Raw genomic sequence first — 27,642 nt, 5'->3', positions numbered from 1 at the left:
AATAGATACACACACACACATCTGTTTTTGTTTGAGATGGTTTCTCACTATGTAGCCCTGACTGTACTGAAACTCCCAATGCAAACCAGACTGTCCTTGTAACACACAGAGATTCCATCGGCCTCTGCCTCCCTAATTCTGGCATTAAAGATGTGCACTTCCACATCTGGCCAGGATAGGCATGATTGTAACTGTGACAATTAGTCACATGCCCAGTTTAAAAGGTTGGCATCTTGCATGACAGTGTACATCACTTGTTACTGCCTCCCAGTCAAGAAGCCATGGTAAGTTGGGCTTGTTTCTTTCAGAGGCAGCATTACTAGGCTATAGTAAGCAGTCTCACTTCGTGGAGTTGCCAGGAGTACGGGGTGACAGTTAAACAAAATCCACACAGCAGGGAAAATGATTTGGCTAACACTACCCACAGAACATATACCATAGTTTCCTCAACCAGCCCTCATACTGATGGACATCTGGGTTTCTTCCAGCCTTTCATCTCAGTGAACAAGGCATTGTGTAACTGTGAGCTGAGCTGTTTCACACTTGCGGCAATGAGTGTTCACAGTAGATTCCTGGAGGTGGAGCTGGCTGTATCAAAGGGTCCATGCACACAGCCTTATTCCCTCTGCAAGGGTGGAAAAGTTTTGCCATCTCTCCTACAGTTGTGAAAACTCATTCTTGATACCAGCTTTTCTATTGGGGGGGGGGGGGGAGGTGTTGTCCAGATCACGAGTCTTGCATCGTGTTTAAAACACGGTGCTTCAGTAAGCTCTCTTGAGAACTTGCTTTATATACAAGGCTACATTTCATTTCTTTTGCTAAATTGCACTTTATTTGCATGTGGGGCATGTGTGAACTGGTTAGAAGACAAATTTCAGGAGTCACTTCTCTCTTTCTTTCCACTGTGTAGGACCCAGGGAAACAACTCAGGTCGTGAGGCTTGAGATCAAGCCCGGTTACTCACTGCACTATCTTATCAGCATGACTCAATGTCTTTTGCTTAATTATTTATTTATCTTTATTTATGTGTGTGAGTATTTTGCCTGTATTTATGCACTGGCGCCACATGCATACCTGGTGCCCACGGAAGCCAGAAGACAGTATCAGATCCCCCGAAACTAGAATTATAGGCAATCATGAGCTAACATATGAATGCTGAATTTGAAAGCGGGCCCACTGCAAGAGCAATCAGTACTCGGCCACTGATCCATCTCTCCAACACATGATTATTTATGTTAAAACATAACTATACATCTGTTTTTTGTGTGTATACATTCTTTTCCATCTTTATTGGAATTTTTATCTTTTCTTTCTATTTTTGACATCTCTATTATCTGAGAATTAACCTCTGCACCATAACTAACACTGCTTTTCTCACAGCCTGACATTGCTCATGCACATAGCACTGGGTTTTGTTTTAATTCTGCCAGATGGAGCCTCTAGACATAATTTGTGGGGTTTGCAAGAATTGCCCTTCCCCAAGATAGTGAATGACTTCACTTGGCTTTTCCTGGTCTATCGTGGAAATTAAAATTTGTAATTTCTGTCTGGAACATGCTTATGTTATACTCTAGGACCTAGTTTTTGTTTTTTGTGGTTTTTTTTTTTTTATTTTTGAACATTTTGTTATTTCTAGGTGTATGGGTGTTTGGCCTGTGTGTATGACTACACCATGTGTGTGCAGTGCCCACAGGGGCCTGAAAAGGTCATTGGATCCTCTGGGACTAAAGTTATAGAGGGTTGTGAGCCACCATGTGGGATCTGGGAATTGAAGCCCAGTCCTCTGGAAGAGCAGACAGTGCTCTTAACCACTGAGCCATCTTCAGCACCACCCCCACCCCCACCCCCACCGCCACTCTCAACCCCTATCTCTCTGCCTTTTGTTGTTGTTTTGAGATAAGGTCCCTGCATGTCGCCTTTGCTGGTCTGGAACTTGCTATGTAGACCAGACTGGCTTTGAAATTATACAGGTATGCCTGTGTCTGTTTCCTGAGTGCTGGGGAAAGGATCTGCACTATCATGCCTTGCCTGGGGCGCAGTTTTAAGGTCATAATGAGTTTTGGAAATGCTTGTACCTTCTTTCTAATGCTACTTCAAAGTATACTTTCTTTCCTTTTTTTTTTTTTTTTTTTTTTTTTTTGAGACAGGGTTTCTCTGTGTAGTTTTGGTGCCTGTCCTGGATCTTGCTCTGTAGACTAGGCTGGCCTCGAACTCAGAGATCCACCTGGCTCTGCCTCCTGAGTGCGGGATTAAAGGCGTGTGCCACCACTGCTCAGCCTATACTTTCACTTATATATTTATTTTCAAAGTTTCTCTGTAAAAAATGTCAATATTTCTCTAAGTTGACCTGTGACAAATAAGATTGGAATTCTGGCTAATACTAAGTGAAGTTATTTTCAAGTCATTTGTCCAATTTTATCTATGTAAATAATCTGTAATACATGAAACTCTATGGCCTCCTTTTCACAGCTCAGTTGGTAAAGCCAAACAGTTGAAGTAATCAGCCCAGCTTTGTTCTCTGTTCTGACTGGCATCAGGGGAAGGCAAACTCATGAGTCCACCTGGAACCACACTAACTATTGAAGAGATCGTCTCTCCATGTGCGCATGCATGCTTCTCTGTGTGAGTGTGGGTGCACATGTGGGTGTACACATACAGAGGTCAGAAGACAATCTGGAGTGCCAGTTCTCACTGTCTGCCTCGTCTGAAACAGGCTCTGTCAGCTGCTGTGTTCTGCAGACTAGCTGCTCTGCTGCTTCCAGGGTTCCTCCCATCTCACTTTAGGAATCCTGGAATTACAGACCTGCACTACCATACCCAGCTTTATATGAGTTTTGAACATTGAAACTCAACTTATCACATTCTTACAGCAAATGTCTTACCCACTGAGCCACCTTCATGCCCCCATCAAAGTCTCTCCTTTGGGCTACTTTGAAAGAGACTCTCATCCCTTTCCCATCCTTGGGTCCCCACGCAGGTGGCAGCCCATCCATCCACCTATCAGCCAATTTGCCATCTTTCTTTGGTGTTAAGCGTGAATTGCTATCAATTAAAAGAAAACAACAACAACAACAACAACAACAACACTTCCAGGTATCATCAAGCCTGTTAGTGGTGATGATAAAGATCCCTCACATAGCCAGTGGTAGTGGTGGCGCACACCTTTAATTCCAGCACTGGGGGCAGGGGGGAGCAGAGACAGGCAGATCTCTGTGAGTTTGAGGCCAGCCTGGTCAACAGAGTGAGTTCTAAGACAGCCAGGATCACACAGTGAAACCCTGTCTCGAAAAACAAAACAACAAAAACAAACAAACAAACAAACAAAAATCCCTCACATAATAAACTGTACTATGTTTATAGTTTTCTGCATATCTGGCTTTTGTGACTGGCAATCTCCTTCCTGCCAATTAGAGACTTAAGGAAAGGTCTCTTTTCACCTACTTTACAGTCCTATCAAAATGCTAACTGGAGGGTTCCCTGTGCCTGGCATCTGTCCTGTTTAACAGGGAGGAAGCTGTTGAAGACCAACAGTGTTCTTAATCATGTATTTTATGTGTCTCTTTATGAACAAGGGAGGCAGAGCCAAAAACATGCAGGCAATGTATTAGTAAGAGAAACAGACTGGTCTTGAATTGATTTTGCCTGCCATCAGAACTCAAAAGCTTCCCTGGGATCCATTGCACTGTGCTGACTTTCGGCTGAGTGATTATGGGTAAATGAAGAGCCAGCAGTGGACTGTTAGTCATCAAGGCACAGCTTGGGAAATGTAGGAAATTTATCTCACACATAAAAACAGCTGTTTTCTCGAGGGATCCAATGCCTCCTCGGGGATTTTTAGGCTACTTCTCCTTAGGTTGAAGATGTAGCTTGGTTGGTAGAATGTTTGGGTAGCATCCACAAGGCCCTGGCTCCCCACAGCCATAAAAACCAAGCATGGCGGTACATGCGTGTTTGGGTAATAGAGGCAGGAGGATCAAAAGTTTAAGGTCATCCTTAGATACATAATGAGTTTGAGACCAATCTGGGCTAGATGAGTCCTTGTCTTAAAAATTTTTTTTGTTTTTGTTTTTTTGTTTTTTGAGACAGGGTTTCTCTGTGTAGCTTTGCCCCTTTCTTGGAACTTACTTGGTACCCCAGGCTGGCCTCGAACTCACAGAGATCCACCTGGTTCTGCCTCCCGAGTGCTGGGATTAAAGACGTGCACCACCACCACCCAGCTAAAAATTATTTTTCAAATGATGGAAAAAGTATCTCTGATTTATACTTCAAGAGGGACAGGTAGTACAACTTAGTGAACCTAAGCAAGCTCCTTAGGGTAGGTCTGGGTTTTATTTCCCTCTTATTTTAGGCCCGTGTATTACACATGTTGAGTGCCCAGGTTTTGTTTCTGTTGCTGGGATAAAATACTCTGACAATGGCAATGTTAAGGGAGGAAGTGTTTATTTGGATCATAGCTCCAGCTTCTGGTCAATCATTGTGGGGAAGTCAAGGCATTCCACAGTCACATCCACAGTCAGAAGCAGGTGGTCACATCCACAGTCAGGAGCAGGAAGAGAATGAACACACATGTGTCCATAGCTCAGCTCACTTTCTCTACTCATGGAGAGTCCAGGGCACAAACCCAGGGAACTGCCACCTACTTGGTACTGTGTTGTCCCAGATCAATTAACATAAACAAGATGGTCCCCACAGACAGGCTCACTGGCCAACCTGATCCACACAGTTCCTCACTGAGATCTTCCCAGGTGATTCTAGGTTGGGTCAAGTTGACAGCTCAAACTGACCATGAGTGATGTACAGTCAGGAACATTTTGTCACGAGTCACTGAGTACAAAAACACCCAGGAACAGAGCCACCCTCATGTTTAATATCCAATACTTTTTCCTCCGGGATATTCTCTCTTCTGCTCCCTTCTGTCTCAGGGGCCTGGTCTGGAAGACACTCTTCAGTAGTTTAGCCAGGAGTGAGCACTATCAACAGACCAAAGGCATCACTGGGAGGTGTTGGTGTTCATTGTCTGAAGCACACAATCCTGGGGATAGGCCACTGCTCCCAACCTAAAGGCAATTCTCAAGACAGAGGCTTCTCTACACCTGCCCCTCTGACCCTACCTCCTGTCAGTCATTGTCCCTCCTGAGCCTCGTGACTCAGTAGTCAGTTGATTTTCTTACCTATTACCTAGTTCCTATGTGCTACACCATATCTTGGGGTTTCCCTGTATTTGACCACACCTGGTTTTTGTTCTTTTTAAAGAAAACTTATTATTAAAATTTGACTTGGCTGCCAAAGTCTTGACTGCCAAAGCCTCTGGAGATTTTGGAGCATCCTGGTGGTAGCAAAGGCAAGGCAGTGACCTGTGAAGTTGAGGATGGAAAAGCAGCAGATGAGCACAGGACTGTCTCAGGTGAAGCAAGCCCACTTTCTTGCATCTCTGGCTGGGTTGGTGAGGGACTGAGAGATGGACTCAGCAGAATAAAATGGCAGCACAGGACTAAGTAACATGTTCCCCTGGCTGGAGACATGGCTCAGTGGGTAAGGGTGTACCACCAGGCCTGATAACCTGAGTTCAACACCAGGAGCACAGTGGAAGAAAAGACCCAGTTATTGCTAGCTTATCTTCTATCCACCTGTGCACTATGGCATGTGTGCCCCACACCAAAATAAAATAAATAAAAAATATAAAAAACAGAAAAAGAAACTTTTCCTTAGGGTAATTCTAATGACTACATTTACACTGTTCTCTGAAATACTGCAGAACCCCTGTGGGGAATTATCTGTGGTGGAAGGGTGCTTCTTCATTGTTGAACCCATGCAGACAATTATTAACATGAAAAACAAGATGCAGTCTTCAGGCCCAAGGGAAACAGCATGGAAGAAGTACCATGTGTCTTCACTGGTTTTCTAAATTTGCAAATCTATTTATTTTAACCTTAGATCAAATGTTTCATAACTCATATGAAGTGGAAACCCAAGCACCATAGGTCTCTTTTTGAGACAGACCTTTAACAGCTTTCTCAATGGGCTTCCCAAATAAGTAACTCTGGTGGTTCTAAGCTATAGTGGCAAGATACTGAAGCCTAGCCCACTGGAGAATTGATAGGGTGGATGAGCACAGCCAAGAAGCCTTTCAGGGCATCTGGAATATGCCCATTACCTAGAGAGACATTGGCAAGAGGGTTCTTGTTTTTGGTGAAGATCACTTCTCCAACCTTCGATGGGTTTTGCCCTGGAGTTTGTCCACTCAAAAAGAAAGATCAGAGACCCTAGGGATGAGCAGTTTTAATTTAAACCTTGGTATTAGCAGAATACCCAGTGTCTGGATGATCTCTCTTGTTTCCTGATGACAAAATAGCAGCGTTTACTTCATGGGTTTACACTGGAGGCCGCACAAGAAAGTCCTCAGTAGTGAAAGAAGTGTCTGCACCCCTCCTCTATTTAGTTACACAACCCAGTTCTACCAGCCCGAGTGATACCCCAACAGGCAGTTCATTGGGGCGACTTTTGCTGAGGCCCGTGCTGACTGCACTGCATCTGCCTGTGAGTTTAAAGTTTGAGTGGCCGGGAATTACATGGGATAAGCAGTTATCGGGCACTTTTCCAATAGTGAGTGAATGGCTTATACATTTCCTATGTTTTAGACATCTATTTCTGCATAAGAAATCTCCGGTATTATGATCTCCCTGTGGCATAGATGCCACGCAAATAATAACTTGAAATATTTTTCATCCTCTGGTCACATGTAGAGAAACTACTAAAGCTTAAAAACAAAGAGAATTTGCATACACTGGGCTCATCATGAGCCCAGTACTGTGCCAGTTCTTGTACTAGTTTTCATTTCATCCTCACAAGAATTCCATGAATTAGGTCATGCCATTATCTTGATTTTTATAATTGCTTGACCTAGGGCTCAACATGGCTTCCCAAATAGCTAGAGGACCATAGCGGGTGTAACAGTGTTCCATAAAAGTGGTCGTTCTGGGCCAGGTGGCGGTGGCACACGCCTTTGATCCCAGCACTCGGGAGGCAGAGGCAGGTGGATCTCTGTGAGTTCGAGGCCAGCCTGGGCTACAAAGCGAGTTCCAGGAAAGGCGCAAAGCTACACAGAGAAACCTTGTCTTTTAAAAAAAAAAAAAAGTGGTAGTTCTGATTCGTCATCAAGTGCTAAAATGCAGTGGCTCTGTGTTATCTGTTCTCATTGGCAAAATTTTGTTATTGAGCTACAACAGTGGTTCTCAATGTGTGGGTCAAGACCCCTTTGGGTCGCATATCAGATATTTACATTACCCTTTATAAGAGTAGCAAAATTAAGGTTATGAAATAGCAATGAAATAACTTTATGGTTGGGGATCTTCACAGCATGAGGAACTGTACTAAGGGGTTGAACCATTAGGAAGGTTGGGACCATTGGCCTACAACCAAATATACACAAAATAACAGTGTGAGTACACATTAGAAACTTCACAGCCATTTGGTAGAGTGATTTTATATCTATTAAGTGTCATTTAAAAACTAACCAGGGATTGAACTTTTGCATGGTGTCTCATTGTATTATTAATTGTTAAGGTAATCAGTGGGAATTCTGTTACATGGCTGGTTGCAGATGAAAACAACAACAACCCTGATTCTTCACAAGTAATAGTGTGAACGGGACACTCTAACCCAGACCTTAATGAAATGACAAGATGTCTAGATGAAGTACTAATACTGATACCTTGAGTAGTTAGTGATAACTGAGCACTTGCTAGCTAATAGTTCTATAAGAATTGTTTGGTGGCTTCACAGCAACCCTGGAACATCGCAAAGTGTTTGCTGCACGTGCTTATCTGATTAAGTTTCAAATACTGCTGCCAAGACCCACTTTTCCCAGCATTCCCAGCATTCCTAGCTTTCTGCTTTGTTGTGAGTTAGACCCATCACAGCCAATGCTCTTGCATGCATTTGCACATGCATATGCAAAGCTAGAGAGGCATCATAGTTCCTCACCACCCAAAAAAGGGGGGACCCTGCTGTCTTACTTCTTATCTACAGGTCTGTATTTAGAGAGTATTTTGCTGGGAGTCTGGGAATTGCTGCCTGGCCTTAGGGCAGAACCTTTCACTAGCAAGCACAGCCTTTGATGGCCACTGACCTCTGCTCCTGGGATGAATGAAAATGTTTGGCAATGTGTTTGAAAAACGCTGATTAAATGGGTTCTATCACTTGGGTATTTCATGGATGTCAGTGTGTTCATTTTACAAAATGTGATTGAACTGGTATGAACTTCATAACAAGTCAGGGCCAGTAGGCTGAAAATAGAGTATTGCTAAAAGTACATTATTTTGATTAAATATATGGTAGGCCATGTACTGTAGGGAGAGGTGGTATAAATTCTCTAGGGCTGATTTTGCATTGAGTGGCTCCTGAAAAAACTAATTATTTGATCGGAGCTTTATAGACCCTCTTCAGATGTCTATTAGCTTAGATAGACACAGTTTAGTTTTGGAAAGGCTTGACCACATGGCCCCTCCTACGCTGAACACATCTGAGAGTATTCCAAAGCAGAGCTACTCTTCAAAACACAAGGTGTCGTGAACTGAGAGAGAGAAACAGAGAAACTGCCTTGACATAGAAGCACAAAACAGCTGAGTCACATTCAGGTATGTTCCATCAAACTCGGGCGTAAAGGGAACATGGACCATGTGCTCAGTTCTCCGTGGACAGTTCCCCACAGTGGTGATGTTTCTACCCTCTACATGTTAAGCATGGGTGTGTATTGTCTCCATGGCAACTCCCCTGTTTGAATAACCATCATTGAGAACCACACGAAGCGTTTACTGCTAAGGGGGGATTTTCATTCGCACTGGTTTTATTTTTGTTTTTCTGTTTAATCTTGTCACAGCTGAAGTTTGCTTTCTCCATCTTATTTTAGCCTAGCCTGTCTTCTTTACAAGGATGGAAATAAAGGGCGCATCTTCTTTGACTGTTACTCATTGGTTTCAAACTGCACATGTCATAGGGATGAGTGTTTCATTGGTACTTCCCTACGTAAGCACGTTATGGCTCTATATTAAATGCTGGCTTTTTCTTTTTATAATGGGGCCATGCTAATAGATCCTGTGACCATCTAGTGTCTATGACTAAAATAGCTCTTGCTGTATTTTTCCCCCACTTTCAGAACATTCACCCTAAGGTAATACTGGTGTTCCAAAATAATGCAAATCCTGAACAAGACAGATAAAAATCAGAATTTTTTTTTGTGTGTGTGTGTGTGTGTATGTGTGTGTGTGTCTGTCTGTCTGTCTGTCTGTTGTTTTTACATATATATGTGCTAGTGGGTGTACAAGTATGTATATGGAGACCAGAGGACAACCTTGAACAAAAGGAGGGAACCCTCTCCTTTGTTTATAAAGACAACATCTTCATCTGGAACTCACTGAATAGGCTGGGCTGGCTAGCCATCTGACTCGTCTGCCTGGCTCCACAGCCCCAGAACTAGGATAACAGGAGCGAGCCACCATGCCTGTTTTTTGTTTGTTTGTTTGTTTTTTGTATTTGGGTTAAAACACAGGACCCATGCTTGAACAACAAGCATTTAACCAACTAGGCAATTTCCCTTGCCATAAAAATTGTGTTTTTAAAAAACACTGTTGGAGCTGGAGAAATGGCTCAGAGGTTAACAGCACTGACTGCTCTTCCTGAAGTCCTGAGTTCAATTCCCAGCAACCACATGGTGGCTCGCAACCATGTGGTGCCCTCTTCTGGCCTGCAGTTTGAGGCCAGCCTGGTCTACAGAGCTAGTCCAGGACAGGCTCTAAAGATACAGAGAAACCCTGTCTTGAAACAGAACAAAACAAAACAAAACAACAGAAAACAAAACAAAACAAAACACTGTTGTAGTGGGGTATGGTAGCACAGGTCTTCAATCCCAGCACTCTGGAGGCAGAGGCAGGTGGATCTTAGTGAGTAGTCTATATAGTGAGTTCCAGGCCAGCCAGCCAGCGCTACACAGTGAGACCTTATCTCTAGAACTCAACCAAACAAAACCCGGAAATGCTATTTTCTCTAATTGGTCTTCCAGGTGCTCCTAAATGTCTAAGCAATGGGATCATCTTTCCTTCTGCCTTATCTGTGTAAATCTGGCCCCGGTGAGGAAGCCTGGATTCCCACCTGGCTGAAAGAGACTTCTCTTTCTCTTGCATCATTTCCCTAACATGCAACACAACAACTGAGCTCACCAGTAAGCATATTCATAGAGTAAGCAAGAGTATTGAAACAGCTGATGTTAAAAACGTATGTGTCTAAATGGACTCCGCAGGCTATATTTACATATTTATGCAGATATAGATAGATACAGATATAAGCATCAATAACAATAAGAAGAGAAGGCCATAAATTTGAAGGATGTGGAAACATTGAAAGAAGGGAATGGAGGAAAGTGATGTAATTATATTTTAATTTTTAAAAAGTTGATGTGAAAATCAAATACCAGAGAGTGTACTCCCTTGAAAGATACAGATACTGGTGGCTACTTAAAAATTGTGAAATCACATTCAGAGATGTTTTTTCACTGAAATCTTTTCACCTCTGAGAAAAACAAGCCACAGCTGGCAAACCCTTGGTGCGGTTCTTGATTCTTCTCTCATGGGTAACAAGAGCTCTGAGGTGGCAAACCCAGGTTCCACCCTCAGAACACCAAGAGTCTTGGAGGAAGTCTCAAATGGCAAAGCTCTACATCAGTGTGTGATGTCAGGCAAGGGGAAGCCATTGTGGCTGGTGCCTGCCCAAGGCTGGGAGTGTCTGCAGGACCGGCTGAAGGAAACACCTCTTCAGGGTGCTAGGGAGATTGAAAGGAGGAGTCAGAATCTGGCAAGAGAAGGTGACCTAGGTGCAAATTATGGCTGCATGTGACTGGCTCACCATGCTGGATGGCTACAGAGGGAAATCTCCTGCTTCTGCCCAAATGGGAACGAAGATCAGAGGGAAGGATGAGAGCCAGGAGCCCAGGAAGACTAGCACAGCTGGGCCCCACCTTACCTGCAGAGGCTGCATCGTGAGACCCACAGTGGGGGCCTGCTCTATTTGTACGCTGGTTGATGATGGTGCTTTGGGGATGTTATGAAGTAACACACATATGTATGTATGGATGCATGTGGATGTCAGAAGTATACCTCAGAAGTCATTCCTCAGTCACTATCTGCCTTACTCCTTGAGACATTTTTTCCCCCACCGGGACATGAGGCTCCCCAGCTTGACTAGGCTAGCTGGCTAGGAAGCCCTTGGGATCCTCCCATCTCCCATCTAATACTAGCATTATAAGTGTGTATCAACACACCAGCTGGGTGGTGCTGGGGATTGAACTCAGGTCCTTGTGCTTGTGTGGAAGTCTTTTGCTATTGAATCTGTCTCCCTAGAGCTGAGATTTTTTTTTTAAACACATTCATGAAAATATCGGTTTGGGGAGCCAGTAATTTGGCTCAGCAGGTAAAGGTACTTGCTGCCAAACCAGGCAACCTAAATTCAATCTCTGGTAACTGCACGGTGGAAGGAAAGAACCAACATCCTCATACTGTCAACTGACCTTCCTGTGTGCACTGTGACATGAGTGTGCACAGACACAGACACATACAATAAATAGACAGATTTTTTTTATTATTAATTTTTGAAAACAACACTAAAATATATACCCTCCCAACCTAAAAACTGCTTTGGGTACAATGATAGATAAATAGATAGATAGATAGATAGATAGATAGATAGATAGATAGATAGATACATACATACATACATACATACATACATACATACATACATACATAGAGAGAGAGAGAGTGATGGACTAGCAAGTGGTTTCTAACATCTAACTTGCTCAGTTAGAAAGACATGCTGACTTTCTAATTGTTGAAGCAGAGGACTGAGCAGAAAATTTGCATTGAGGGTTTGCTTTTCTCCAAGGGAAAAAATACATCACAACTAAAAATAATCATCTTTGTGTGGTGAATTGCTTCCTTGTCTGACACACTGCTGAAGAGATGCTCATATAAGTACCTTTTGGGGGCTCAACATCGAGTCAATAAGGACATAATTGAGTAGAACACCTCCCCTAAACATGACAAGATGGCCACAATTATAATGATGTGCATTGTTGAATAATGAGCCAATTGTGGGTACTGTGAGTCACTCGAGACTCGATTCATTTACATGCGATAAAAATTACAGCGTAGTAGTGAACTAGAAAGAGCCAACCCTCTAGTCATCTTCTCCAGTGAGTAAGCTTTTGTGTAGATCCCTTGAGACAGGAACATCCTAACCAGTGCACATAAAAACCCATCACAGAGGAATTGAAATGATCTTAAGAAAGAAGACACTTATGAAAATCTTGGCCATCTGCAGCCTGAAAACACGGTGGCATCCAGCTTGCTGGCACATGGAGAACTTGCTTCCGTATTCCCTTGACAGAGCTGACACTTACCGGGAACTTACTAGGAGTGCAGGATTTGGTCCAAGTCTTTAATGCATTGAATTCTTTTAATTCCCACAGTTGTACTGATGTGTTGATGTATTCTATTATTGTTCATTTCTGTCTTCCAGTGAGGAAACTGCCACAAAAATGAGTTAAATAACTACCCGAAGGTCTTGCTATAAATGATAGACACTAGACTTTTAGACCCAGGCAGTAGGACCTGGCAGCTTGTTCACGTACCACACTTCAGTGTGGCTTTGAACCTGGACCTAGATTTACATCCAGAGAAACCCAGAGATCCTTCTGTTCCAAGTCCTGCCACCCCCCCCCCCACAGCTCTGGAGTTAAAGGCACATGCTTGCCCAGACCCAATTTTTAATATGTGTTTTGAGAATATAAATTCAAGTCCTTATGCCTGCTTAGCAAGAACTCTTACCTGCTGAGCTGTCTTTTCATCCCAGGAACTAACCCTGATGTGCAGAGTCAGTTCTTTCCCAAGTCTTCCTAATTTTCCAAAATGGATCCTCTGGGTATCACAGTATCCCAGCCATTAAAGAAGATGTAAGGACTTTCTTTTCCCAAAGCTGGAATCAAAATATCCAAGTTTTATGTAAACTTTCAGACAGGATACAAGTGTTTCCCCCACAGCCATCTTCAATTCTCTTGACCCATAGCTGAAGGTCACCTTGTCCTTTATGAGGGAGACTCTGCAGAAAGGTGAGGAACAATTCAACAGATACTTTATTTATAGTTAGAAGACTGCATGTGAAATTTCCAAAACTCTGCCTTAGAGAAATAGATACTTTATTAGTCAGGGGAATGAATGCCCAGTACCTACCATTTCAGTAATTAGTATTTATTATGCATCTACTACTATAGACAGAACACTGTGTGATTCCAGGAAACACACACTGGCGCACACACCACACACACATGGACACACACAGGCATCACACACACATACACACACACTCACACACACTCAAGCCTGAAACAAAAACTTGAGGAATATTACTTGATGCAAATGATTGACAGTATGGCCTGTGCAGTTGTAGACAGTGACATAAACAAGGGTTCTCTGTCTTCCTCTCAATTGCACTTCCGACGTGTGGCCTCAGAGCTGAGACAGGTTTTTTGTTTCTGTCTAGTCGTCTCTATGATTTTCAGACCTCCAAACGTCAACCTCTTTCAAACGTTGTTCAGCTTTGGCGTGAAGGCTCAAGAAGGCCTCGCTTGAGACTCACCCCACCATTAAGCCAAGTCTCGTATCTTCTGTTTGTCCATCCATCTCCTAACACTTGAGGTCCTTACAAAGCAAGTCCATATTCTCTTCTTGATGTCATCATTTCAAATTCTGGCTTAGGATTATTTGGTCAAGAGCATGTTTGTCTCTCTTATAAAAATAGAATTCTTAAAAGAAAAATCTCTTTGTGAGTTTCGTTCTCAACCTTCCTTTCAGTTTCTTTTATAAATAGTGGTGACAAGAATTGAACATAATATTTAACCATCCCAGAGAAAACCATACCTCAGCTTTTCTTAGAAAATATCTTTCTGTTAATGAATCTCAATTCCCATTAACTATTTTATTTAGAACAAAACACAGTTGGCTGATATAATACTGCTGATACCTAGACATTTTCATGTGCTGCTGGGAAGCTGGGTTTTTCTCATCCTATTTTCAAGTGGCTGCTTTGAGACCCAAAATCATCATTCTTTAATTTATCCCTTTAAATTTTATCTTGTTTTATATAGCCCAGTCTTCAACCTATAAAATGACTTTGATCACTGAATCTGATCCAGAGAGAACCCAAGAAAAGGGAAAAATAGAAGAGTTAAATTATGCACAGCTGGAAATGAGATCAGAATTTTAACATTCCCTGAAAGACACAGTATTACAAAACAGAGAAACAACCCTCCTCAGTCACTGTACCTAATTTGTGGGGTTTCTTGGTTAACTAATTTGTTTAGGCCTTGAGGAGGGAATGGTGAAGCTGGGACCATTAATACCGATTCCATCTCAGCCTTCCCAGCATCTTATTATAAAGACGGAATGAAGCATTTCTGAATGTGGCTGGTGTGAGAGAAGCATTTGGGGCTGTGAACTGTACACTTGGCTAGCTCTGCTCTGCTCCACTCTGGATACTGCAGTGTTCTCAGACAGCTTGATGGAAAGTCCTAGTTTGGAGTGGGTACAAGCTTCTTTGAAAAGAAGGGACCAGCTTCTTCTGTTTTCTTTTCCTCAAGAGTCAAGGAGGGGGAGGAAAGGAATCTGCTCACCCATATTCAAAGGTATCTGAGAATTATGCTTCATCTGACATAATGCTTTCATGTGTTATCTATGACATTAAAATTTGTTTTGCTTTAAAACTGAAATTGATTGAGGTCTAGAAGATAAAAACATGAGCCATACAGATTTTGCTTCTGTGGGTACTGATAAACCACAGCCAGTTCCCCAGCACCACTACTTACAGGTGTGTACCATGAAGAACATGGGAACATTCTGCATTGTAGGCATGGTTGCAATGGCATGTGACTCTGTCTCCCCAGTCTCTAAAAATTTCACTGTTGACCCACTTAGCTATTTCATGGCCATTCTGCACTATCAAAATCATCCTAATTACAGGGTCTGGAGAGATTGCTCAACAGTCAAGACAACACTTGCTGCTCTGGTAGAAAACCGGAATGGTGGCTCACAACCAACCATCTGTAGCTCCACTTTCGGGGGATCTAACGCCCTCTCCTGGCCTCTGCAGGCACCGAGAACGCATGTGGTACACAGACATACAGGCAGGCAAACACCCATAATCATAAAATAAAATAAATATTTTTTTAATTATCATAGTATTACATTGATAGGTGAGACTAGCATGCCTATATATTGTTACTTCCAAAAGTGTGTCTGCCCTTTTGCTGTTTTCTTTTAATGTCTTTTAAATCCTTTTGATAAGTTCTGAGAGAGGTATAACTATTTTTATTATACACACACTGAATTTATAAAATGAATTGGTGACAATGAGCATTCAAAAGACATGCTATTTGATGCTATCGTCTGAGAAAATAGTCTCAGAGCAGACGGAGACTCCTTATAGTTTTTCCATCGAGCTGTTATACAGTTTTTAGACATAGTACTTTTATAAAGTTTGCTATTTGAATTGTGCCTTTCAAAATATGTACTGTTGGTCCTAGTGTTTTAGAAATAAACTGGTTTTGCAGGACAGATTCTTGGCCTGTCTGTGATGAAGTGTCCTCTCAATCCTTGGGAATTGCTTTGTAGGCAATGATGTCACTTAGAAATCAGCACACACACACACACACACACACACACACACACACACACACACACACACACACTTCTCATTCCCATCTTGCTCCCTTTTTCTTGCATAATTGAATTGGCTGTCTAGGAAATTGATCGTTTTCAATGTTGGGTGTAGAAGATCTCACTGTCCCTTCCCTGTCATTAATAGGACCATGTGTAAATGTCCCCAGTTTAACAGATAATCTATACCTGCCTCCAACAGATATCTATACCTGCCTCTAACACGCCACACATTGCTACAACGTTGAAAAGAAAGGCAGAAAGCGAGTCCCTGTCCTCATTCAATTTACTTGCTAGGTAATTAGAAAAAGATGTGTAGAACTTGTTGGAATCCAGTGCTGGTGCCCAGTAGAGAGAAAAGTTAATGGGAAAAGATAGCACTTCATATTAGAAGCAGAATGAGTTGTAATAACTGTACATAAAGCAGTCACGGAATGTTCCATGGAGAATATGGCATTTGAGTCAAGACATGAGAGAGTTGAGCCCCAAGGATGGAACAAGTCTAAAGGCTTGGACACACACATGGGCACTAGACATGGCTGGGGAGTAGCCAAAGAAGTCAGGGATTTGATCAGAGTCCAAGATGAGGAGAGAGATGCAGCAATCAAAGAAAGATGAAGGCAAGAAGTTGGGCTCCACACTTGAGTGTGATGAGAAGCTGCTGGGCGATTTTTGAGCAGGGTCAAATGGAAAACTCTTTGCTGAGATGATCAGTCTGTGTTTTAAAAAGAAAAACTAGCTGCTGTGTCAGGAGTAAATGGAGGGAATGAGAAGAGCTGGGAGGTAGAGGCAGAGGGAGAACAGAGGAGACCAACTTAGCAGGCCTCACACTTGCTGATCTGCTGATGTGGAGTCTGGGTAGGACGGAGGGGCCTCGGAGGAGTGTGGAACATTGGTCTGAATGTTTAGAATGTTGGGATATTTCACTTAGCTGAGATTAAGAAATCTGGGAGGAATAGAGTTTGGGGAGAAGACAATAGTCAGATTAAGACGTATTGTATTTGAGGTGCTAAGTTGAGAAAGCCATGGGGAGATGTCAACTAGGAGGGATTGAGGGCCCCAGATTCTGAAAGGAAAAAAAAAAAAACCTCAGTTGGGCATTGTGTTTTGAGGATTATAAAAATTCTTCAAAAAGCAGACCCACTTTTTAAAGAATCGATGATGTAAGAAATAAACAAGCAAATTGCAGAATTATTCTAAGGACAGATCACTGTGTTGACCCTAATTCTGAAGGTGGAGGAGATGGAAAGAAAACACCAGTGTTGGCCTGGAAGACACGACTGAGAGAGAACACAGGTGAGGTAATGCCCAGGAAAGCGAGCAAGGACAGTACTTACAAATGCCATCAGTGTCTGCCTTACTCACTGCAGCTGCCTGTGGTGATATTGTGCCCCCCAATATATTGTGCACTCCAATAAACTTATCTGGGGGTCAGAGAACAGAACAGCCACTAGATTAAACATAGGTTTAGTCAGTGGTAGCACACGCCTTTAATCCTAGCATTCCAGAGGCAGAGATCCACTTGGATCTCTGTGAGTTCAAAGCCACACTGGAAACAGCCAGGCATGGTGACACACGCCTTTAATCCCAGGAAGTGATGGCAGGAAGCAGAAAGGTATATAAAGCATGAGGACCAGGAACTAGAACCCCTTTAGGCTTTTAGGCTTTTGAGGGGCAGTTCAGCTGAGATCCATTCAGATGAGGACACAGAGGCTTCCAGTTTGAGGAAACAGGATCAGCTGAGGAATTGGTGAGGTGAGGTTGGCTTGTTCTGTTTCTCTGACCATTCAGTGTTCACCCCAACACCTTGCTCCTGAGTTTTTATCAATAAGACCTTTTAAGATTCGTACTACAGCTGCTGTAACAAACTTCCATGGGCTGGGTGATTTATCAACAAAAGGGGGGTGGTGTTTATTGTGGTTTCATGGGATAGGAATCAGAGTCTGGGGTCCAGCATGGCCAGATTGTGGTCAACTGCTGACTTCTCTTTATATCCACCCAGGGAAGAAGGCAGGAGAGTACCCTGGGGTCTGTTATATAAAGGTAGTAATTTTACTCACATGGACTCCATTCTCCTCACTTGGTTACCTCCCCTCAAAAGCCTTACCTTTTAGTACCATCACACTAGGGACCAGGACAGGAGTTCAGTGTACAGATTTGGGGGTGATAAGTTCAGTTCATTTTAATGCCGATTGCGACCAATAGGCCTGCTGAATCTTAACTTATTCCATCACTATAACAGAAGACCTGGAGCCTAGCAATGTATAAAGAAAAGTTTGCTTTGGGCCTTGCAGTTCCAGAGTCAGGGGACTTAGAAGAGAGGGTACTGACATCAGCTTAGTTTCTGGTGCAGGCCACGTGCTAAAGTCAACACAGGGCAGAAAACAGACAGCAAGCAGACATGTGTGAATGATTGGCCCAGGGCAAGCTGATGTAAAATAACCCACTTGTGTGATGAGTTCAGTCTCATCGGAAGTTTGTTAATGCTTTCACAAGGGTAGATCCCCTGTGATCCCATCACCTGTGAGGGCTTTCACCACCCCACTGCCAGCGCATTGAGGAGTGGAGCTTCAGTGTGAGTCTTACTGAGATAATCTGACATTCAACCCACCACAGTTTAGTGAACAAGGAAAAAAAATGACTCTTGGATGAAAAAATATTGGGATATTTGTGATGTCTACAAGATCAGTGTCCACAGGAGGGAAGGGCCCTGTCCCCTTTTCCTAATTTATATAGCTTTAAATGTAATTCTGATTCTTTCTAAACAGAGAAACTTGAGTGTCTATCTTAGCCAGTCATTAAGTCCAGTGTCATATTTTTACCAATTGCAATTGTTAACAGGGCATGGCTTCTTCCTCTGACTTCATTTCCTTCTGTGTAGAGTCCAGCAGGCTTAAGTAATAGAGTGAGTCTGTCAGGAACAATCCCCACCCCTGAATTTTTGTTTAGCTGAATATAAAATTACTGAGTATCCTTTCTTTCTCAACATATGGAAAGCGTTCTTTCCCTCCCCATCACTATGCTTGTTGACAGCTTACTGTCAATCAGAATGTTATTTCTGTTATTAATTCCATGTTCCCCCCTTCACTTTGCAAATCTGTGTTTTACTATATGTATAAGTGTAGGTTTATTTTTTACTTTATTCACCCTGCTCAGTATGTGGTGTGCTCTTTCCCTGTGAGTCTTTGTTTTGTTTTCTTCTGAGAAGTTCCCAGCCAACTCCCCTTAAAATACCACTCCACTGACAGTCTGTTAATTCTTTCTTCAGGCTAAAACTATTGTTGAGTGTGTGCTGGGGCCTCCATGTTTCCCCTCTGCTTATGTCCATTTTCTTATGCTTCAATCTTTTGTCTTCGTCTTTACTGCATTCTCTATCTATTCCTTGATACTATAAATTAATTCTCTGGCATTTTTTTTAAATATTGGTTTGGATTTATTTATTTTATCTGCATGAGTGTTCTGGCTGCATGTGATTGTGCACCATATATGTGCAGGGCCTGCAAGGTCCAGAAGAGGGCATCAGATCTCCTGGAATAGAGTTACAAGCTGCTTGCAAGTCCCGTTGTGGGTCCTCTGCAAGAGCAACTGGTGGTTCTAACCACTGAGCCATCTCTCCAGCTCCTGGGGTTTGTTTGGAGAAGAGAGTATTCCAGTGCTTTGGGTTTTCCGTTTCTGATTCATTGTGTCTAATCTTGTTTTCCTTCACTTACTTTTATGGCAGTCTTTCACACCTTGTGTCTTCTGTCTCCCTTCAGCCAGCTGGGTTCCGAAGTAGCTGAAATGAGAAAACGGCAGCAATCCCAAAATGAAGGAACACAGGCTGTGTCTCAAGCACCGGGAAACCAGAGGCCCAACAACACCTGCTGCTTCTGCTGGTGCTGCTGCTGTAGCTGCTCCTGGTAGGTCCATACTAGACCCAGTGGAAGCGTATGTACCAAAGCTTTGTCCCACAGAAACCTGCCAACCTGTTCTCCTTGCCCATGGTGTATGTAGAAATTTCTGAAGACTGTCACTGATGGAAGATGCACATCCCATAAGCAAAATTAGCTCCCTCCGTACTGACATTTAAAATGTTAGTAAAGAATGGAAAATTACTTTAATGTCATGGTTTCTTCCATGTATGCTTCTTACGGATATAGATAAAAATAAGGTCATAATTGTGAGATTACCTATCCACAAGCAACAGTGTCATGATGGGTCAAGAGCCAAGAATAGTAAGGAAGTGTCCAGTGCTATTGCCCCCAGTGTTAAATGTAGTGTCCTGTTTTGTTTTTTATTACATGTTTCCTCATGGGGATTGGTTGCGTGGTGGTATAACCAGAGTAGTACTGTGAGTCAGAGTGGTAGCCTTAGCCATGGAGTGAAGAGGGAGGGATCTTGGACCACAAATCTGAAAGATCAGACACTGTGCTTGGAAAGGAAATCAAGTCAGTCAACTAAGATCTCTGAAATTAGAGCCACAGAGTATTGTTTTTATTGTAATTTAACCACTGGCCTGCTGCAGGATATCTGTTTATTCTTTTCTTCCCCCCATCAAACCATAAAGAGAAAGATAAGCTGGTCTCCAAGGTTCCTGTCTTACGCTAGATGTCCATGATTCAGGTCTCTTTCCAGGTCCAGATTCCCAAAGTGTACTAAATGTGAAAATCAGTCAACTCAAAATCTGTGAGAGTTACATGGATTAGATAGCTCAAGACAAGACTAGATTTACTGGAACTTCCTATTGAACACTAAGCTTGGGTGAGGGGGCGTAAGTAGAACTACTAGCGTAGCCATGGCTACTAGGTCTCCCTGGTCTGTTTCAAAACCTAACAGAAGCCAAGTGGTCAAGTCATCTTCTGCACAGCCTCCATGGTTTTCCAGGGTCCATCGAGGTTGCTCTTTTGATATGGTCCAGCTTCACTGTGGCCAAGGTAGAGGATGGAAGCATGTCCTCATAATGAGTTGACGGTCTCCCCTGATCACGAAAACTGCAGGCCCAGGAAGCCTTGGGTATTGTAGTCATCAGGAAGGCTCAGGGAGGCTCAGACTGGTTCTTTTTATAAGTATAAAATTTGCTTTCTAAGTGACTATTCTCTGTTAGGGAAAGTCATACGTGATTAATTTGTATTCAATTTCAGATGAAGGAAAGAGAGTTCTAGATAGAGTTGCTATCTCTGACATAGTTAAAAGGTTTTTGTTTTGTTGTTGATAGTTAAGAGGTTTTTGTTTTGTTGTTGTTGTTTTTCTTATCACCCCTACAGAGACTATTGAACACAAGTTGTTTGTTTGTTTGTTTGTTTTGTTTTTTGTTTTTTGAGCATAAGTCTTAACCCATGAAGGACCCAGTGAGATAGTATATGAGTTCCTTAGGCAGACTGCCAGAGATCAAATTGTGTACTTATTTGTTACCAACTGTGTAACCAACAATAAACTAGTTCATCTTTCTGGTCCTCACAAGCCTCCTCTGTCAAATAACTAATGTGAACCCATACCTCATAAAGCTATAAAATTAAATGAGATGCTACGTGTGGTATGCTAAGAGGAGCCTATGACACAGAGTGAGCATTTAATATGATTTAGCTCCCGGGGCAATGGAAAATGGCCTGCTGGAAGAATAGAATCCACTCACAGAGTGTAGTGCAAAATTTAAAAAGCAGCATGCAGGGCCAGCCAGGTGGCTCAGCAGGCAAAAAGAGGGTCATCAAACTGGCGACCCACATTTGATCCCTGGAACCAACACGCTGAAAACAGAGCGGCAACCCCGGCGGGGCGGGGGGGGGGGGGGGAGGCTGTCACCTGGCTCCATACACCTGCCACAGCACACTCATGCCTGCACACACATGAGCATGCACACACATATCACATATACACACAACAATAATGAAAGTTCAGAAGCAGCATTTAGGTACAGCACAGAAATTAGACTAGAAAATAAAACTATTTTATCCTAAATTCTGTATACACATCGGAATCCAGTTATGCAGCATTAAAGATGGACTTCAATTTCTCATTTGCTCTTTGCTGTGTTCTTGAGATAAGTTATTGTTTTATTTTCCTGGCAAAATTTAGTTTTCAATTTTTTATTTATTTTTGTGTGCATGGATATTTTGCCTGCCTGTACATCTATGTGCCATGTGCCTCACTGGTGCCCAGAAAGACCAGAAAAGGGGCGTCAAATCTCCAAGGACTGGAGTTACAGATGTTTCTGAGCTGCCCTGTGGGTGCTGGGAGTTGAACCCAGCTCACCTGGAAGAGCAGCCAGTGCTCTTCACCACTGAGTCATCTCTCCAGCCCCCAGTTCTTCATCATTTTCAGAATTAAAACACTCTACAATAATCTTAAAGTTGGGTTGTATGCTGTTAGATGACTAATAAATACAGACATTTGCCATTTTAACAATAGGGCTGTATTCTGAAAACCATAAGTAGGGCCATTTCATCCTTTCGATAGCATCATACATTGGACCTAAACAAACCTAGATCATGCAGGCCAATCACTCCATGTGGCTCCTTGAGGACTCAGTAGGCAGGAGATGGTCCTTGGACTATTTTTATGAGTGATATTATTTTTATTTTATTTTATTCTTCTATGTGGGTGTTTTGTCTGTGTGTATGTCTATGCACCACATGCATGCAGTGCCTACAGAAGCCAGAAGAGGGCATCAGATCCCCTTGAACTAGAGTTAAAGACCAGTGTGAGCCATACCAGGTAGGTGCCAGGAACTGAACACGGATCCTCCAAAGTACAGCCAGTGCTCTTAACTCCTGAACCACCTCTCCAGCCCTGATACATTATATGTATTAGTGCACTCTACCAACAAAAGGTACAATAAACACAAAAACGGGTAACAACAGAGTTATTCATTAGTGAGTGTGTACTGCACAGAGCTACATGTGCTGTGTGCTCATGTGACCTGCTGGATAGGTGACTGCCTACACTAGTATCATCACAAACAAGTGAGTCATGTATTGCCCCACAGCACAACAGTGGTGAAGCTGTCACTAAGAGAGGGAATTTTAAACTCCATTATAATCAAGGACCACTGTTAATTTATGATCTGTCACTGATGGCAACATTTTTATGTAGTATGCAACTATACTCTGTGAGATCTGATTCTGTTGCCTCCTAGACATCTTTGTGACTATATGCATTGAATAATCAAACACCCAACTCATTTGTAAGCATCAAATTGTCCCAAAACACAGACTAGAGATCATGAACAAAGCAGCCTTTAGAAGCTGCATCAGCCTTCAACACCTTTTGAGTGACAATATTTTAGAGACCCCTGAAAGGCATGATGCCTTCCTTGCCTGGGTGCTCTTTTAACTAGTCTGAAACCAGAGTCTAGTTGTCAAAAACTGCTGTCAGCAGTGGATCGTGATTGGCTAAGGGACTTAAAATTATAGTCTATGCATTTAACAAGGCATATAAGACATGATAGCTAGCTTCTCTTTTCATATGAAGTTTTATTTATGTTCATTGTACATAGTGATAGGTTCCATGAAGATGTTTCCATGTCAAGGGTACCATGTACCTTGAGTATATTCATTCCCTCGCCTTCCCTTTCCTCTCCCCTCCCCCCCTCTCCTATTCATTCCCCCAGATATAAGCAGTTTGAGTTTTCAGGAAGCACAAAAATCCAATTGCCTTATGCTATGGATTTTAGTTATAGTATTGTTTACATGATTTCAGATGACAATATCCTTTACACATAAAGTTTTTAGAGTTTCATTATTTTTGTCCTTTGAATTTAAAAAAGAAAATCGTAAGGTTTTTTTTTTGTTTTTTTTTTTTTGAGTGAGAAATACTTTTTTAAAAAAGAAAGAAATGTTCCTTAAATTTTCCAGGATAGGTCAAAGGAGCAGAACAAACAGCACCATGAAAAATAATGTAATTTAGAGCCTAAGAAGCATTAGGAATCAAAACATGAAACAGCTGTCACCATGGATGGGGGACTGCTGTTGTGTGACGGGCTTCACTTCCTTTTAAGGAAATAAAGAGCTGAAAAAAATAAATTTCTGTGTCTAGGGATAAATGTAAATGTTTCCCTATAGCTTCATGTTATGGGCTTTTAAAACAGGTGGCATTTCTTTCAAATTTGCACTTCTCATCCCTACTTCACTGACAGCTGTCACTCACGTAATAATTCGCTCCTCCTTATGAAACTACCAGCGTTTCATTGTAGAAAGGGGTGCAGAGGACATTCCCGCTGGGTATCCCTACAGTCTCCTCTAAGTCTAGAGTGTGAGACTTCATGATGACCGCTCAGAACTGTGGCCTCATGTAAGAGCCCCTTCCTTCCCTAACACAGTCTCTTTCTCCTGTCCCCTCGTGTCCTCCATTTCAAGAAGAAATGTGAAGAAAATGAGGTTTATATCCTTTCACATGAGCCATGAATGCCCCAAGTACAGTGGACAAAATCCACATGTACGCTGAGCCTTTTCTGCAGGAAAAAAAGGATATTTTGACAGCACCATGCATCTGAAGGTTCAGGTCCATTCTAACTTGCCTCTTCAGCTAGTAGCCTTCTGGCTGATTCTTTTTACTGAGGAATACTTTGAAACACCTGCTGCTCCTCACCACCTGCTGTCAGTACAGTATGAAGTATAGGAGCTGCTACAATACTGTGCCTAAGATAGCATATGTACAAGTGTGCTGGAGACTAGAAACTTCTGTGTTCACAAACATAAGGGGCACAGAGAAGGTCAGAGGATAAAGCTTTCCAGTGTTTCTTTGAACTTAGCGCTAAGGACCAAATCTCTCATTATATCAATAGCAGAGGCTGCGTTAAAATAATCCAGGCTCATTTTCCCCAATATCACTGGGTGCTAATCACCTCTTCAGTGCCTGCCTGCTTTTACTGGTGTTCACCAAGCAAGAAATACTAAAAATTAGAACTCAAGAGCTATGATCTACCTACCATTCCCCCATGGTGACATGACTTCTGTTTGATGATGTGGTGATGCTCAGTGTCTTAGTGAGTGTTTCTATTACTGTGATAAAACACTATGACCAAAAGCAACTTAGGAAACTGTATTTCATCTTATACTTCTAGGTAGAAGCCCATCCCTAAGGAAAATAAGAGCAGGGACTCAAGAAAGGGAGGAACCTAGAGGCAGGAACTGAAGCAGAAACCATGGAGGGGTGCTGCTTACTGGCTTGTTCTTTGTGGCTTGCTTAGCTTGATTTCTTATGGCACCCAAGACCACCATCCCCAAAGTGACATCTCCCACAGTGATCTGGACCCTCCCATGTCAATTATCAATCATTAAAAATGCACTACAGGTTTGCCAACAGACCAATCTGATGGGGGCATTTTCTCTTTCAAGGTTTCCTCTTTCTAAATGGCTCTTGCTTATGTCAAGTTGACATAAAACTAGCCAGCACAGTCAGGTCATGGCCATAGGAAACAAAGGACCCAGAGGATTCCTGACTGGAGCCATCCTGAGCTCTTGTTTTCAGCTTCTCTTAAAAATCATTCTTCTCTGGCTACCCTATGAATTAGATAGAGTATTGGGATTTGCAGAAAAAATGTTCCCCACAGTCTCGTGTATTTGAGCATTTGGTCAATAGCTGATGATGCTGTTTGGGGAGGCTGCATTTTTTTTTAAGGTTTAATGGTTTAAACCTTTTTAAAAGCATTACCTTTTGGTAAGGATAGCTTGCAGACATGGTCTATTTGGTATGGACCTTTGAGGGCTATTGCACATGTGATTCAAGTCTACTCTCTTTCTCTCTCTCCTTCCTGCCTGTACTTCTGAAGGGAGCAGCCACCACAAGGTCCCCTCTCCACAGAAGACGCTTCTCTGCTATGATGAATTAATGTCCCCTTAAACTATAGGCCAAAATAAGAAACAAAACAAAAATAATAATGATGGTGGCAATATATGCTTTAATTTCATTGGCTGGCAAGCCTACCTGCTATAAAAGTGGGATTAGATGGCAGGCCTCCTAATATGTGGTGTATTGACTAGTCCCTATTAATATGGTACTTCCAAACTTTTCATTCCCAGGTTTGATATGAGCTACTGATAAGTACAACTTTTCCAGTGTAACTCACAATCTCAAATGCTACTTGGGGTATGGCTCACCAGATTTGGCCAATGACACTAGATTCTTTACAGGAAAGATTGGTCACAGAATAAATTTAGTAAATTAACTAGTCCTTTGAAACTAAAACTGTCTCTCTTTTAGAAGTATTAGTTCCCAGAATTCCTAGACCGTGGGATAGAGCTCACTAAGTAAATGCTGAGACCTTCATAAACATGCTTTTGGTTGTCCCGCCCCCCATTTTTAACAAGTACCACAGCCTCTGTAATTCAAAACAGTGCAAAAAGAATGTCCTATTTTATCCTCCAATGCTGTCACCCTTGAGCTCCCTGCCAATGGAAATACTAAGATGCATGCTTTCAAAGCCAAGGGATATTTTTTGAAAAGGAAAACAAGAATCCAAGTCTGTACCATGATGAAAAAAATCACTCCCTGGAAATACAAAGACTCCCAATATGCAAGCTGAATCATCTCATTAAAGGCAACGTGAATAAGTGTCTCCTGTGTACCTGTCACCCTCAGAGAGCTGATTCATCTCGCATGGAGCATAATCTCTTCCTGTGAAATGATTCGCTCTACACACAGTTTCCAAAGCACTTGCAACAGGATCATCACGAACAAAGCTTGCACAGAGGTCTAGGCTTGAAACGCCATCCCACAATGACATGGGGAAATTTCCTGAGTAGCTCCTATCAGCTATGTGAAGTTTACCCAACCAAGAAACTAGCTACCGAGGGCCATAGCTTTCATAGACCACAGACACCAGCCAGAGTGGGCATTAGGACTCTGGAACGTCTATAGAACATTCATTCATTCATTAAATCACAAGCTTACAATTGCTCAAGTATCCATTGTTGACATCCGAATTCGTCCACCATGTTCTTCCTGCCTCCGTGGTGACAAAGAACAAAGTCATTAGGCAATCCAGGCACCAGTACTTGGTTTGATTACCAGGTTATCCTTTTAAGGAGTTTGGTATTATAGCTGCTTTGGGTCATATATAAAACAGATTTGACAGGCCCCCGTCTATGATGAAGCTGTCAGAATGAAAACCATGCTGACCTGTGTCCATCTCAGGTATATTCTCCCTACCTTTTTTGAAATTTTATTTACTTAAAAAAAAAAAAAAAGCAAATATTTTTCTGTGGCTAAAGAGATGGCTCACTCATTGAGAACACTTGTTGCTCTTTCTGAGGATCCTGCTTCAGCACCCAGCACCCACATGGCAGCTTAACACCATCCCTAACTCCAGACCCGAGGGATCTGGCACTCTCTTCTGGCTTCTGTGGGCACCAGGCATACCTTCAGTGTAGTCACAAATATGTAGACAAAATAATCACAAACATAAAAGAAAAATTAATGAATCTTTTTAAGGATGAATATTTTCTAAGTTTCACATTGTGCAATTTAGATTTCCAACAGAAAGGAAAGAAATAAAACAATAAAGTATCATGGAGAGCACATTCAGGAGAATAAAAGGGGCATGATGATGCAGTAAGAGCAGATGAGAGATGGTTGATTTGAGTCGGCTCAGGTAAGGAGGGAGCCACCTTGAGAGCTAAGACACCCCCTATATACTTAGCTAGTTCAGTGTAGAGCAAAGAAAATGGCCTAACAAACTCCTGGGGATAGCAATAGTGTTTTATGTGACATGAGTACCCTGAGGTGGGGACAGGAAGAGAGAGAGAGGTGTGTGCAGTGGGTAGTGCCATGAGAGAAAAGGAGTTGGAGAAAGGTCAGATGGCATAGTGTCAGAGGCTTCAGATGTCCTTCTCCATCACTTCTTTGCCTTGAGGCATGTGTGGCCTTTGGGAAGCTCCTTAGAGGACCAGTGCTGGGTACCAGGTAGAGC

General features: G+C 42.4%; 1 protein-coding gene across 2 annotated transcripts in view; it reads left to right on the top strand.

Annotated features, from left to right (window-relative positions):
* Window positions 1-27,642, top strand: part of Rgs17 (regulator of G protein signaling 17) — an 87,796-nt gene that overhangs the window by 44,040 nt on the left and 16,114 nt on the right. For both annotated transcript variants that reach the window (XM_036168799.1, XM_036168800.1), the window contains exon 2: window positions 19,514-19,657. In XM_036168799.1, coding sequence (XP_036024692.1) covers window positions 19,539-19,657 — 119 coding nt within the window. In that variant the 5' untranslated portion in view covers window positions 19,514-19,538. The remainder of the gene's footprint in view (window positions 1-19,513; window positions 19,658-27,642) is intronic.

The sequence above is a fragment of the Onychomys torridus genome, chromosome 19, assembly GCF_903995425.1.
Source record: "Onychomys torridus chromosome 19, mOncTor1.1, whole genome shotgun sequence".
NCBI lineage: Eukaryota > Metazoa > Chordata > Mammalia > Rodentia > Cricetidae > Onychomys > Onychomys torridus.
Note: the sequence above shows the minus strand (reverse complement) of the source record. Positions and strands in the feature narration are given on the sequence as shown.